Here is a 13,780-nt window from a genome sequence, read left to right as displayed (position 1 = left end):
GGTAGAGAAATCCACTACACCACAAAAATTCAACTGTTTAAGAAACTCGGTAGTTAATGTATGTATCAGACCCATGCACCAAGTGTTATGGAGCCTAAACAATATATGATGTATTTGTGAGAGGAATGGTACTCGACCATCTGAATTCACTTTGACACATCCCAATGCTGCCCAACCAAGAAATGAAAGTTTTTTTTTTTTTTTTTTTGTTTAATTAGCGGTTGAACACCCTTTTGACACACGGAGACATACTCCAAGAGGCTCAATTCCTTCGTCTTGCCATCTGTCCTAAGAGTATAGGACTGCTCTTGGATCTGAGTGAACTTATGGTTAGTCTTTTTCAACTCACTTTTTCCATATTATACATAAATAATTCCAAATAAAAGCTTATATTTTTAACTGCAGCTCTCTGTCATATAAATCATCACCATTGGCAACATGAGGTGATTTAGCCCAAAAGGCATATCATAGTTGTTTGGGCTGATGGCATGAAAAAGATGCCTTTCCTATTTTTATGGACATTAATATTTGTGTGCCATATGGGATGGAGAACTGTAGAAAGATGATGGTATATTGTTTTCTCTAGTATGGGAGTGGGCTGGGTCTTTACATTCTCTTCAAGTACCAACTTACTTAGCCTTAAACCTTATGAGCAAGGGGAAGTCAGAGTGATGGTAGAACATGTTGGTTGATGTGGACAATTGCACAGACTAGTTTCATATAAATTATTTAATTGTATATTAATACATCGTATGTTTTTATTTATTTACATATTGGCTGCTCCTTAAAATATTACTTTCGGATATTTCTAGCTTTGCTAGTGGATCATAATCCTCTTGCTGATCTCCTGAAACATGTGGCTTTTTGTTGAAAACAAGGCTTGTATTAAAAATAATTATTTCCATCATGAAATGAGCACCATCATCCTAAAAAAAAAATGATTTGGAAAGTATGGTGTATGGAACTTTCGGGTGAGTAAAAACTGAAGGGTTGAAGTACTTTTTTGTTTTCCTTGTCCTTGGCTTTAGGATTCTTTAGAGACCTGCGTAGACCCATCTATAACAAAACAGAATATCATACAATCGCCATTTGCAAACGTTCAGATGAATAAAACATACGGAAATCAAAATGATGACCGGGCAGTCCGATCAGCTAAGCCACGCCTTGGAACCTCAACCACATGAAGGAGAAGGAAAAGAAAATGCAGAAAAAAAAGAAGGGAGAGCTCCGTTCAAATGGTGGCCCCAATCTTCGAGGAACAGAACTGTTGAGCCACGTTGTATACATGTACATAGGCGAGAGGATCAAAGAGGCCCACTCAATGAGTCCATGGAGGCCCAACTTGCCCTCGCAGTTAATGAGGACCAAGGAGTCCCTCCAGAGAATGGCACGTCTTCTTCAGAAATAGCAAAGCTATAGCCATTTCGAAGAAGAAGAAGAGCATTACAAAGTGGGCAACCACCAACTTTTTTACTGCTGCTGTGTGACACAGAGTCACAGACACACAGGCCTGCACAGAAACAAAGGAGAAAAAAAAAATCCGAAAAGGAATGGGCCATGTGGATGGAGGGGCCTCCACATGGGGGCTATATATACAGACCCGAGGTATCACGAGGTTCATCAATAATACTGGCAACAAAATGGTGATTACTTCAGTCGGCGACGAAGAGAGGGGAGAGAATTATACGCAGGACGGTTCCGTGGACCTCAGAGGAAGGCCAGCGCTTCGGTCTAAAGGCGGGAGATGGACTGCCTGCTCCTTCATCGTCGGTAAACTTCCTCCTCCTCTCCTTCCTTACAAGGTCAGAAAAAGAGAGAGAGAGAGACAGAGATTATATATCATGTTTCAGTAGCTTTCTAGCAAGCACAAGCTCATATCATCAGAGGGAATGAAAAAGAAGTTTTGTTGTATCGCTTAAGTTATAACCCAAGAACCAACAGTGATAAGTTCTTCATCGCTTGAAATAGAATAAGCACTAACAGTGTTACAGGTTATATTCTTAGAGGCACGCAAAGTGATACGCATAAGATTTTGGTTGTGCATTTCGACCAATTGCCTTGTTTCTTTGTGGATTTCTGCACGAAACTTTTCGCATTCGGATGATTTGATACCAACAAAAACAGTTCTTTGAAGTATATGAATCCTTTTATACTGTTCTTTTCTTGAATACCATTCAAAAGAGTTTCAAAATTTTTGAGGCAGAAAGACGATACACGGCATATATGGTAGGGGATTTTTATTACTTCACTTCCATCTCTTCTTATTCCGTCTTCTGCTTCCCCTGGCTGTAGAGTCTTCTGGTAATAGGAGTTCCAAGCTTGGATAAGAAATAGTTTGGTTCCTTGGAAAGTTAAGGCTTATCCTGTATCTCAGTGGAGAGGCTAATTACAGAGAGGCACTTACAGTACTGGATCACAATGAAAACCGGCCACCATTGACAGCCTGCAAAATTTAAAAACTCTTTCGAACAAGCTCTTTAGTTTCCAGAAGAAAATAAAAAATTAATGGAATTTTTCTGGAACCGAACTTGAATTATATTTTGACTAGTTTGTGGTGGGGTTAGTAAGATTCTGTTGTTTTGGCTTCTTCCGCGTTTATATTGGTCTTTTGCCGCCGACAAGGACGAAAATGGAGGGTCTTCTAGCCCCGTTCATGCTAGCTGCAGGTGGGGATGAATATCATGATAAACCCGTGAAAAAGTTCTCGATTTTTGTGCCCTGCCCAAACAAGGTGCTGTTAAGAAGAGGTGGTTGGATGGAGGTAGCTTCGTTTTCAAGCATGGCTGTCCCTTCGGCTCCACATTAAATGCAGAAATGGCAGCAAGGCCACCATAACCGCTAGTTCAATGCTGGCCAACCCTTTCTTTCTTTTTAACTTTTCTTGTGGACGAAAGTTGCTAAGCATGAGGAGGATCCAGTATTCCACTTCCAACGCAGTTGCGCTCTCCCTTGTAAGCAAGATGGGAGCTTCATTAATGGCCGCAGCTTGAGGGCTTTCTTGTTCATTTACATGTTTATTACATGCCCATGCCCATGCCCATGAATGAGGCGTGGAGCCAAGAATTTTGGTTAAGGCTAAGGGCGTGACATCAATATATATAAAAATAAAAAAATTACTCAAAAATGTTAATATAAAAATAAAAAATTTATTTTTTGGTCCGTGTGGGTGTAGCCCACACCTACCTGGCTACCTCGGCGCCTACCATTTACTGTTTTCAACTGGTCAACACTTGCTCTCTTTTTTTTGGTCTCTCTCTCACATAATTGATTTTGCCCCCACCCCACACACACAAACACACACATATTCCTTATAATATTTTAACAAATCTTTTATTTAAGTACTACCAGGAGAATATGCTGGTACCAACTTAAAAAAACGTACTGGTACAACTTAAAAAACAGTCAAATTAAGGTGTGTGTAAGAGAAGCCAATATCTCAGGTATGGAGAGCCTAAACAATCTTTAATCTTTTTTCTTAAGGCTGCGTCAAAGCCAGTATAGTGAAATGCGGCTTAGTTTCATCTTGTGATTCCATAAGAAGAGATGATTCCATAAGAAGAGAGACATAGCACCTACAAAAATTGAACTAATAAGAAGAGAGACATAGCACCTACAAAAATTGAACTAAAGAGTGACATACAATGAGCTCTTTATGTGCTTGATATGCTATGCTATGATATTAGCATAAGGTATTAAGTATACACTTGAGAAATACCACCAAAGAAATCATGTGATGTTCCCCGTTTATTAATTATAAAAGGACTGTGTGTGTTCTCATTGTTAGGGTACGAAGTGTTCGAGAGGATGGCGTTCTACGGGATATCGGCGAACCTGGTGGTGTACCTGACAACGAGGCTGCACGAGGGGACGGTAACGTCGTCCCGAAACGTCACCAACTGGGTGGGCACCGTCTGGCTCATGCCCATCCTCGGCGCCTACGTCTCCGACGCTCACCTCGGCCGCTACTGGACCTTCCTCGCTTCCTCCGCCATCTACCTCTCCGTCCGTTTCCTCCCTCCTTTTTAGTTTCACATGCAGTGCCAAACTCCACGGCCCATGCGGCCACTTTGTGCTTCTTGACTCAAAGTATGGGCAGGCATTGGCTGAGCTCAGCCAGCCGGCCTGCCCCCACAAGCTCTCAGCTCCATCGGGGGCTCGGACCACCACCTGTAACCTAAGCTTGGTCTGGGCTCAAGTCGGGCCGGGTACCAAGTACTTGTCAGATAATTGGCTTGATGTTTAGAAGAAGAACTGATGTAATGGCTAATATTTAGGATCTAACTTAATCGAGTTCCTTTTTTTAGATTTGAAGGGATCCAAATTCCAACGTATGAACTTTTAGTGCACATTTTTTAAGTCCGACTAGCGGAGCTACATATAAGTTGGTGTGGGCAGTTGCCCATGCTGGCAACAAATTATTTATTTATTTATATATATTGTTACATAGATATTTTACAATTATTTACTTCTTTATATATTATGTTGTGCTTCTTCAAAATGAAAATATCTATAAGAGAGTGCATTGTAGAAAAAAATTCTAGCTCTGCCACTGTGGACCGAGGAATCCAAATTAACTTGGCACCTATGTTCTACATGCTTTGCGCTGATGACTCCTTGAGTCGAACTATAATGCTCTAAACCATGCCCTCCTGTTTGCAAGCAGGGCATGTGCTTGCTAACTCTGGTGGTCTCACTGCCTTCACTGAGGCCACCCTCATGCCCTGGCTCGAGCCAAGGTTGCGACCCACGAGCTTCCAAGTTCCAGATCGGCATCTTCTACACTGCACTCTACGTGCTAGCTGTGGGCACGGGCGGGACCAAGCCGAACATCTCGACGATGGGCGCGGACCAATTCGACGACTTTGACCCGGCGGAGCGAGCCCAGAAGCTCTCCTTCTTCAACTGGTGGATGTTCAGCATCTTCTTTGGGACCCTCTTTGCCAACGCTTTCCTTGTGTACATCCAGGACAATGTGGGGTGGACCATAGGGTATGGGCTGCCGACGGTCGGGCTGATGATCTCGCTGCTGGTCTTTCTGGCTGGTACCCCATTTTACAGGCATAAATTGCCCTCAGGCAGCCCCTTTGCTAAGATTGCCAGGGTCTTGGTGGCTTGCAGTAGAAAGTGGTGGGTTCCAGTCCCAAGTAACCCCAAAGAGCTGCATGAGGAGTTGGAGGTTTGCCCTACGGCTGGGAAGTATAGGATTGACAGAACACCTTATCTAAGGTGCGTACTTAACTTAGTTCTTCTTTCACACACGCACACATATATATAGGAATTGGTAAATCCAACCACTTAGGTCAGGGATAAAAACCAGACCCTTTAACTGTTTTGTTAGAAATTTATTGTAAATAAAATATAAACATCCTAATATATTTATAAAAACTATTTTGATATGAAAAATGTTTTGAATCAAGTTGTTTTTATGAAAATGTTGATTTTTCTATTATTAAAATAGTAATGCTATGAGAGACATTTATTTTCGCTTATTATAAAAACACTATTACAACTCAAAAAAGATCAACTCAATATATTTTCTGCATCAACTTATCCTTAATATCATATTAGTAAAGTTAGATTTCAAAAAACAAAAAAAAACACTTTAAGTATCATATTGAAAAGGTTTGGTTTTTGTCCATGACCTTATATATATATATATATAGTAATTACCAGTCCACTTGGATAAAAGATGAGAACCAAACCTCTTAAATCTGTATTAAAAAGTGTTTTAAACAAAATGTGGACCTCTTAATGTGTTTATAAACACTACTTTTACATAAATCGCGTTTTAAAGTTATTTCTATAAAAAAGTTGATCTTTTCTACTATCAAAATTTTGATTTATAAGAGTCGCTCATTTTTTATTATTAAAAAAGATAATTAAAGTAAAAAATGATCAACTTAATATATGTTTCTCACCAAATCACCCTTAAAGTTCATATCTATAAGGTTGCATTAAAACAAAATCGAGTGACCAACTGTTATACAGTTACAGAAGAAGAAAACAAAGCGAGAGAGAGAGGGTGAGACCGTGACAGATTTTATTAGGCTCTGTTTAGGAGGATTCTTTGGGTTTTCAGCTAATTGGAGTTATTTTTAATGAATCTAATCTAACTATCCGTCACAGTATCTCGATATGTAATTTGAAAAATTTTTATGAAAATTTCATATACAGATCCGGTTTAGAAACAGACATAAAACCACCAAATAAACTCATTTATAAAATTAAGTAATAAGTCAAACTTCTGTCTTTTCTTTTTAATTCTTATGGTTTTCAGAATACTTCCAAGAATATTCATGTAATTGGATTCACTGGGAGCAACTTCAGGAGAGAGTGAGAGAGACATCAAAAGCAATGAAAATAGAAGAAACTGTATGATGCGATGTTGTGCCAATGAATTCCTCAATTTGGCTTGCAGCTTTCTTGACAAAGCAGCAGTGAAGAATGGGCCAAGCACGCGGTGGACCCTCTGCTCTGTAACTGAAGTGGAGGAAACGAAGCAGATGATACGGATGCTCCCAATCTTGGTCGCCACCTTCATCCCCAGCACCATGCTCGCCCAGGTGAACACTCTCTTCGTCAAGCAAGGCATCACCATGGAGAGAAGCATGGGCCCTCATTTCAAGATCCCACCCGCAAGCCTTGCCGCCTTCATCACCCTCTCCATGCTTATCTGCGTTGTCATCTACGATCGATTCTTCGTCAGGACAATAAGAAGATACACCAAGAATCCGAGAGGAATCAGTCTCCTTCAAAGAATGGGAGTTGGTCTCATTCTGCATATCATAATCATGGTGGTTGCTTCTGTAACAGAGAGGAAGAGGCTCCAAATTGCCCATGAAAACGGCATATTTGATAGCAGAAAAGGAATCACGCCTCTCAGCATCTTCGCGTTGCTTCCTCAGTTCATACTTATGGGCATGGCTGATGCATTCTTGGAAGTCGGCAAGCTAGAGTTCTTCTATGACCAAGCACCAGAGAGCATGAAAAGCTTGGGAACTTCATATTCTACTAGCAGTTTGGGAATAGGGAATTTTCTTAGTAGCTTTCTCCTCACTGTTGTGGCCAGCGCGACTGGAAGAGGGGGGCACAAGAGCTGGATACTGGACAACCTCAATGAATCCCACCTTGACTACTACTATGCTTTCTTTGCAGTATTGAACGTCTTCAATTTCCTGTTTTTCTTGGTTGTGAACAGGAATTACGTTTACAGGAAAGAGGTGTTTGCTTCTGCAGAGATGGAGTTGCAAGAAGAGGACTGCCGAAAGATAGATAGCTGAATATAATTGTTTGCATCTGCCGTGGCAAATACTTCACCCCTTTGGTAGAAAAAATGTTGCTGTTAGCCTGTTAGTGGTAGTTTCTAAGGGAAAATTGTGGATGTTGGTTGCAAAAATGCAGTACAAAAGGACATTCGATTCTTACATGATCATATAGTGAAGCTATGAGAAAACAAAACATCTCTCTCTCTCTCTCTCTCTCTCTCTCTCCATATATGTTTATATAGAAGCTGGAATATGAACAAATCAAGGACTAAAATACCAACAACCCTGGAAAACTTAATACGAAGAACCCATGAAAGCTTTCTTTCCATTGGTCTGTTTAGATTAGATTGAACGATTAATTTTGGTTCTCTGGCGCAATACCAGAAGAGTACTTTTGAATTACCAATATGTGAGTCGTATACGCATAACACTTTTATTGAGTTCTCACATTTCTTGGTTGTCATATTTTCAGTTAACTTGCAAGAAATTAAGACGCAAGAGAGGAGAACCGTGAAGGAATTAAACGACAAAGTTTATGAGGTTGATCAGGTTTGCAGATGTTCAGATTTTTAGGAAGATCGTCACTAAAATATATCAACTTCCAGCATAATTCCTTCATATAAACGACCTATAATTCTTACAGATCTAGCAGCGTTTCTGCCAACATTCACTACACCTCCGTGACCTGACCCTTCCACAGCCTAAGTTTTATTGGTTCTCGGCTCACATGGCTTCTGCAACTCCACATCAAGCTCACTTGGTTCAGCCCGATACTTATAGAGTCTTGAAGCAAAGAGAAAGTAAATGAAGTTCACAGCACTAATGGCTGCCAACAGACCATAGTAGTAGTCCAGGCGAGACATATTAGCGTTATTTGTAATCCAGCCCTTTCTTCCACCATGACTGGTGACTTTGGCCACAGTCTTGAGGATAAAGCTGCTCAAGAAGTTGCCAAGTCCAACGCAGCTAGTAAAATAAGAAGTTCCTAAGCTTTTCATGGTCGCCGGCGCTTGGTCATAGAAAAACTCAAGCTTAGCGACCTCCACCAAGGCATCAGCCACTCCAACCAGAACAAACTGAGGAAGGAGGATGAAGATCGTCAGTGGAATGGCATCCTTGCTGTGCTCAAGGCCATGGTGCCCGACAAAGCTAAGCCTCTCTTTCTCAACTAAAGCAGAGATGACCATTATAATGATGTGCAAAATCAGTCCTGCTCCCAACCTCTGCAACATGGTGATTCCTCTTGGGTTGTTGGTGTATTTCCTTGCTAAAGGAACGAACCATTTATCGTAAATGGCTAGGCTGATGAGCATGGAGATGTTGACGAAGGAGGTGAGACTTGCGGGAGGGATCTTGAAGTGTGGGCCTAAGCTCCTGTCCAGGGTTGTGCCTTGCTTGATGAAGAGGGTGTGGCCTTGGGCCGTGATGGTGTTGGGGATGAAGCTGGCGAGGAAGATGGTGAACATCTTTATCATCTGCTTCGTTTCCTCCACTTGAGTCACCGTGCAGAGCGTCCAGGCGGTACTTGGCCCAACTCTCACCGCTGCTTTGTTAAGAAACCTGCATGTAACTCAAGTTTGGTAATCATATATAAAGTGAAAGGTGAATATTGCAGGAAGTGCACTAGCTAGTTCAGTAAACAAGCTTTTCTCCCTCACTCTTTCTCTCTCTCTCCCCACAGACATACAGACACATACACAGACAGAGAGAGAATCATATTCACCATTCACTTTTGGAAAAATGAGTTCAATAATTCACATTTTATAAAGCGCAAGGTGGATATTGCAGGAACAACACTAGCTAGTTCAGGAAAAATGCTTCCCCAAAACCCCCACACACAAATAAATATATATTGGGTCAAAACAGATTGGATTAATCATGTCTCTTAAATCCTCCCAGTCATACAATGTCTGATTTACCTATTTATAGAGAATATAATGTTTCTTCATGAACTGTCATATTTCTTGGGTTTGCAGCTAATCTAGGAGACATTCACACAAATGAACCTGTGATGCAGACAGTTTGGCAGCAGGAACATCTCATGAATCTGCTATAAAGAATTGAGCAGGTTCATGAAACAATAGTTCTATTGTCTCATAAACCTGCCCCAATCTTGGGTGCATGGAACACTCACAAAGTGCTCCTGGTGAAAAACAACCAGAGATTATGACTGGGCGAAGTGAAACTACGTAATGGCAAATGAAAACTTACTGAAGGCTTGAAGTAGACTTAACCTGAAACTGGCCACTTTTAGCGTACTCTTCTTCCTGCAGCTCATGGAGATCAGTTGGTAGAGGCACCATGCGTTTCCTGAAGGCAGCCACTATAACCTTGGCCATCTTGGCAAAGGGGCTGTCCGATGTCCTCTGGTGTCTGTAAAGTGGAGAGCCCACAAAGAACACAAGAATTGCAAGAATGAGCCCAATTGTAGGTATCCCATAGCCAAGGGCCCAGCCAACGTTGTCTTGGATGTAAACCAGGAAACTGTTGGCAAAGATGGTGGAAAAGAATATGCTGAACATCCACCAATTGAAGAAGGACAGCTTCTGCTTCCGCTCTTTGGGCTCGAAGTCGTCGAACTGGTCCGCGCCCATCGTCGAGATGTTAGGCTTGGTGCCTCCAGTGCCCACTGCAACTATGTAGAGCCCGACCATGAAGACAGCGACCTGCAGTGAACCAGCTCGGCAGCCGCTGTCTTGGTTCTGGCAGGAGGGTGGCTTGAGGGAGGGAATTGAAACAGATAGTGTCACTAACACCATTCCCTGTTTTACAGTAAATTCGGTTTCAGTTTTCATAGAACTGTAATGTGGTGATACTGATACTTTCATTTGCACAAACTAAAGGGGAAACCTCAATATATAATCGGATCTACACCGTTTGCATTTTATACATGGTTTAGCCTTTCACTGAAATTGATGAACGCAATTCATCCAAATGGTGAACTTGTTCACGGTCTGTTAGCCGCGTGTTATGACTGCTGTTGGAAAGAAAAGAAGTCGTAGAAGAGAGTTACTGAGAGGTAGATGATGGATGCGATGACGAACGTCCAAAAGCGACCGAGGTGGGCGTCTGCGATATAAGCTCCCAAGATCGGGGTCATCCAAACGGTGCCTACCCAATTGGTGACATTATTTGCAGCAGCAACGGTGCCTTGATGAAGCTGTGTTGTGAGGTAGACTATGAGATTTGTGGCAATGCCATAGAATGCCAGTCTCTCAACCATCTCATACACTGCAGAGAAGAAGAACAACCAGAAGTTAAGGTTCTCCAACGTAACTGCATGTGCTCCCCAGCATGCTATCGCGGATCTCAAATTCAAATTCCTGAATCTGTTTCTTAGAACGGATCTTGAACTCGAACTTTCAGCTTTCCGAAGCTCAATAACAACATGAAGAATCCAAATGGTCGGTGCAATGAGAACGAATATATATACCATTGCCAAAACTTACTTTGTTTTCCGGTTTAAGTATCGTTTATTGAGGCCACTGTATCATTTTATTGGAAGAAGAAAACAACTGAGGGTGCCCACTTGAAAGTGGGTACAAGGAAAAAATAAATGCTCATAAAATAAGAGTAAACGTATTTGACACAAAGTCTTTTTGCTATTTTTGATGCAATTCTGATGCATGCTCTCCAAGAAGAGATGGAAGTCTCTTCTCCCCTCTTTTCCTTGCTCCTAAGGCATAGGATTGCTTCAAAAAAGGATGCATAAAACTTTTTACCTATTTAATATTATTGGTGCACCAAATGGTACCTTTGACCGAATATATTGTCAAGTCTTTGGATGGTTTTCAGTTAAAAAAAAAATATTTTCATGCCATGGAGCGTAGATTTTGAGAGAGAGAGAGAGAGAGCAATGTCAAAATGAGTCCACCTTTCTGGTCAAGGTCACGTGGGGGCAATGGCCAACCCCAGCTGACATCCAGGCGGCTGGAGAAAGTGGGTCAAACTGGAACATCCGGTGGCTGGGAAGCTGAGAAACTGGGCCCAGTTATCAGCTCATAGGCAAGTTATTTATTTTGGCCACAAGGTCACCCAGCCGGCTAACAGCCTAGCCCGGACCAACTTTTGCGGCCTGAACCTAGCCCCCTTTTACTCCCTCATTCCTTTCTCTCTCTCTCTCTCTCTCTCTCTCTCTCTCTCTCTCTCTCTCTTACGAGTTATGATAAACTTTTTGTTGAAAAGGAAAACTGCCCATCATAAAAGATGGGAGGTTCTTGCCATAAAATCCATATTTTGTGAGTGTTTTCTAATAAGAATCATGAGTTAAAGTATTACCTCACTTCTTAGTCTCTCAGTAATCCTTAGTTCCCTAATTCCGTGTCATACGTCAAGCGCATGTTCCGTGTTCATTTTGAGCTAAATTTTTATCGGATAACTGGAGAGAAAGAGAGAGAGACGCAGAAGATATGCTAAGCTAACAAAAATCTCAAAACAGAGCAGAAAAACTACAACAAGTCTAACTTAAAACTCTTGTTCTTTTAAGAAAGAAGTTCATAAAACTGTGTGCAAAAGCTTTTCTGGAAATACTACAGTCTTTCAGGTTGCTCCTTCACAGGTACTGTAGATAAGCAAGCCGCTGCAGACAGCAGGCTGAGTCTCGCAGAATCGTACCAACAGGAGCATTTCTATTATTGATCTCTCGGCCTCCTCCAACGAAGCAAAAGCCAACAGAGCGCTCAATCCTTAGCTACCAATTGATCGAAGCAAAACCGTCGGCTCTGAGTTCTTGAACTCCATGGTTAATCAAGATGGAAGATGATTGTTGGCAGTTTACCAGTTCCATAAACACAGAGAAAGAGAGAGAGTTACCGACGATGAAGGAAGCGGCTTTCCATCCACCGGTTTTGGATCTGAGGACGGGCCGCCCTTTGAGGTCCACACTCCCATCCTTGGTGTAAGCGGCTTCAACCTCACCACCTCCTCCTACTGCCGCCCTCTCCTCCATTCTCGAATCTTTTCTCTCTCTCTCTTTCTCTCTCTCTTCCTTCTCTTGCTTGTGGCGTCAGTTCACTAATAAGTTTATAACCTCACAGGGTGGATTGGATCATTGGACCTTTCAAGTCCGGGTCCCACTTTTCCCTATTATGGACAGACTCCGCTTTGGATCCACGTGCGGCAACGCTAGTGAAGACTGAAGCGTAGGGCGGGCGGTGTCGTGCTCCCACTGGTTGGATCGGGTCGGCATTTTCGTGTACCCTTCGCCAACTTGGAACGGTTTCGGATATGGATCAGCACGACGAGGGCCCGCTGATATTGCCCGGCTCCGTGCGTGAGATTCATCATTGTTAAGGGTGGGCACCGGGCCGGGCTGCCGGTCCAGTCAAGTGGGCCAGAGTTCGAAAAACCCGGCCTGGATGGACCCTCTGACTCAGCAAGGTGGGCCAGAGTTCGAAAAACCCGGCCTCGATGGACCCTATAAGGGATCTATCTGACCCAATAACCTTTAAAAAATGTTTTTTTATTAATAATACATATTTCATTATAAAAAATGTATTCTATATTAATAAATTTATTTTATATTTTAAAAAAAAAATTATTTTTATTTTTCATTTATAACTAGGTTGGGCCCGACTGAGTCCAAACCCGAGTTAAGACATTGGGCCGACACAAACCTGGCTCTTATTTCAGTGTCGCACATCAATGCTATAAGAGGATCAAGGAATCAAACTGGGGTACAGCAGCCTGAAAGTCATACAAAAGCGGATGTTAATGGATTGGATTCTAATGATATATGTGACTTGAATGATAAAGTGTTTTATTATAAAAGTTTAGGTAGATATGTTTTTTCACAGTCATAATTTTGTCTTCTCTAACATTTATGTGTGTGTGTGGAAGCGTGCCTTGGTGTATGCGCATGTGAGGAGATTCATAAAATATCAAATGTTCAATCTTTAGGATAGCTTCGTGAAGTAAAAAAAAAAATAGCCAGTAGATTCGCTTGATATTTTCTCTATATGGATCTGTTTTGGTCCTTGCAAAGAAAAAGAAAAAAACCTGGATGATCATAAACAAAGTCCAGAATCACGAGCACTTAAGCTGGTGGGACTCGAATTTGGATCTTAGAAAGTCAGACATAAAGCCGAATGTGAATCTCAGTCCTCTTCGATCTGAGCAAAATTTGCAGGAGCACACGTTCATAATCTTTTCAAAATTTTTGGAGACATTCAATTTTTTTATTTATAAATTTTAGAGGGTTTTTTGTCGAATTTAAATTTTCAAATTTTTGAAAACCTAGGGAGAGCCTGCGCCTAAGAAATTTCATCAATTGCATTCAAATTGAGTGTTCCCTTCTAATATTCACATATTTGGATTCGGAGGTGAATGAAGAAAAGTTTATATTGTATGTGAATCCAAATTTGAAATTTGAATTCAGTCCAACTTTGGTCTTTTTTATACGAAATCCAAACACACGATCAAGTCAGAACTGCACTATTATCCATTAAAACGATTTTCAAAAAGAGTGGAAATCGAATATGGGTATACACATATAAAACTCAATCTGAATTTAAAAT

At 41.5% G+C, this 13,780-nt stretch overlaps 2 protein-coding genes across 3 annotated transcripts; one reads left to right on the top strand and one right to left on the bottom strand.

Moving 5' to 3' along the window:
- Positions 1 to 1,447: 1,447 nt before the first annotated feature.
- On the top strand, positions 1,448 to 7,738 carry LOC116265469 (protein NRT1/ PTR FAMILY 5.2-like). Of its 2 annotated transcripts, XM_031646071.2 has the most exons (4): positions 1,448 to 1,770; positions 3,785 to 4,002; positions 4,664 to 5,226; positions 6,419 to 7,738. In XM_031646071.2, exons 1-4 carry the CDS (start codon positions 1,551 to 1,553, stop codon positions 7,278 to 7,280), a joined length of 1,863 nt encoding a protein of 620 aa, XP_031501931.1. In that variant the 5' UTR covers positions 1,448 to 1,550; the 3' UTR covers positions 7,281 to 7,738. The 2 variants fall into 2 exon arrangements, with proteins under 2 accessions (XP_031501931.1, XP_031501932.1); XM_031646072.1 differs by lacking the exon at positions 3,785 to 4,002 and having other exon boundaries at positions 1,649 to 1,770.
- Positions 7,739 to 7,850: 112 nt separating this feature from the next.
- Positions 7,851 to 12,261, bottom strand: LOC116265471 (protein NRT1/ PTR FAMILY 5.2-like). Its single transcript, XM_031646075.1, has 4 exons — positions 12,078 to 12,261; positions 10,279 to 10,496; positions 9,477 to 10,027; positions 7,851 to 8,825 (listed from the first exon to the last, which is right to left on the bottom strand). Exons 1-4 carry the CDS (start codon positions 12,211 to 12,213, stop codon positions 7,967 to 7,969), a joined length of 1,764 nt encoding a protein of 587 aa, XP_031501935.1. The 5' UTR covers positions 12,214 to 12,261; the 3' UTR covers positions 7,851 to 7,966.
- Between the last annotated feature and the right edge of the window lie 1,519 nt (positions 12,262 to 13,780).

Source organism: Nymphaea colorata, chromosome 12 (genome assembly GCF_008831285.2).
Source record: "Nymphaea colorata isolate Beijing-Zhang1983 chromosome 12, ASM883128v2, whole genome shotgun sequence".
Classification (NCBI taxonomy): domain Eukaryota; kingdom Viridiplantae; phylum Streptophyta; class Magnoliopsida; order Nymphaeales; family Nymphaeaceae; genus Nymphaea; species Nymphaea colorata.
Note: the sequence above shows the minus strand (reverse complement) of the source record. Positions and strands in the feature narration are given on the sequence as shown.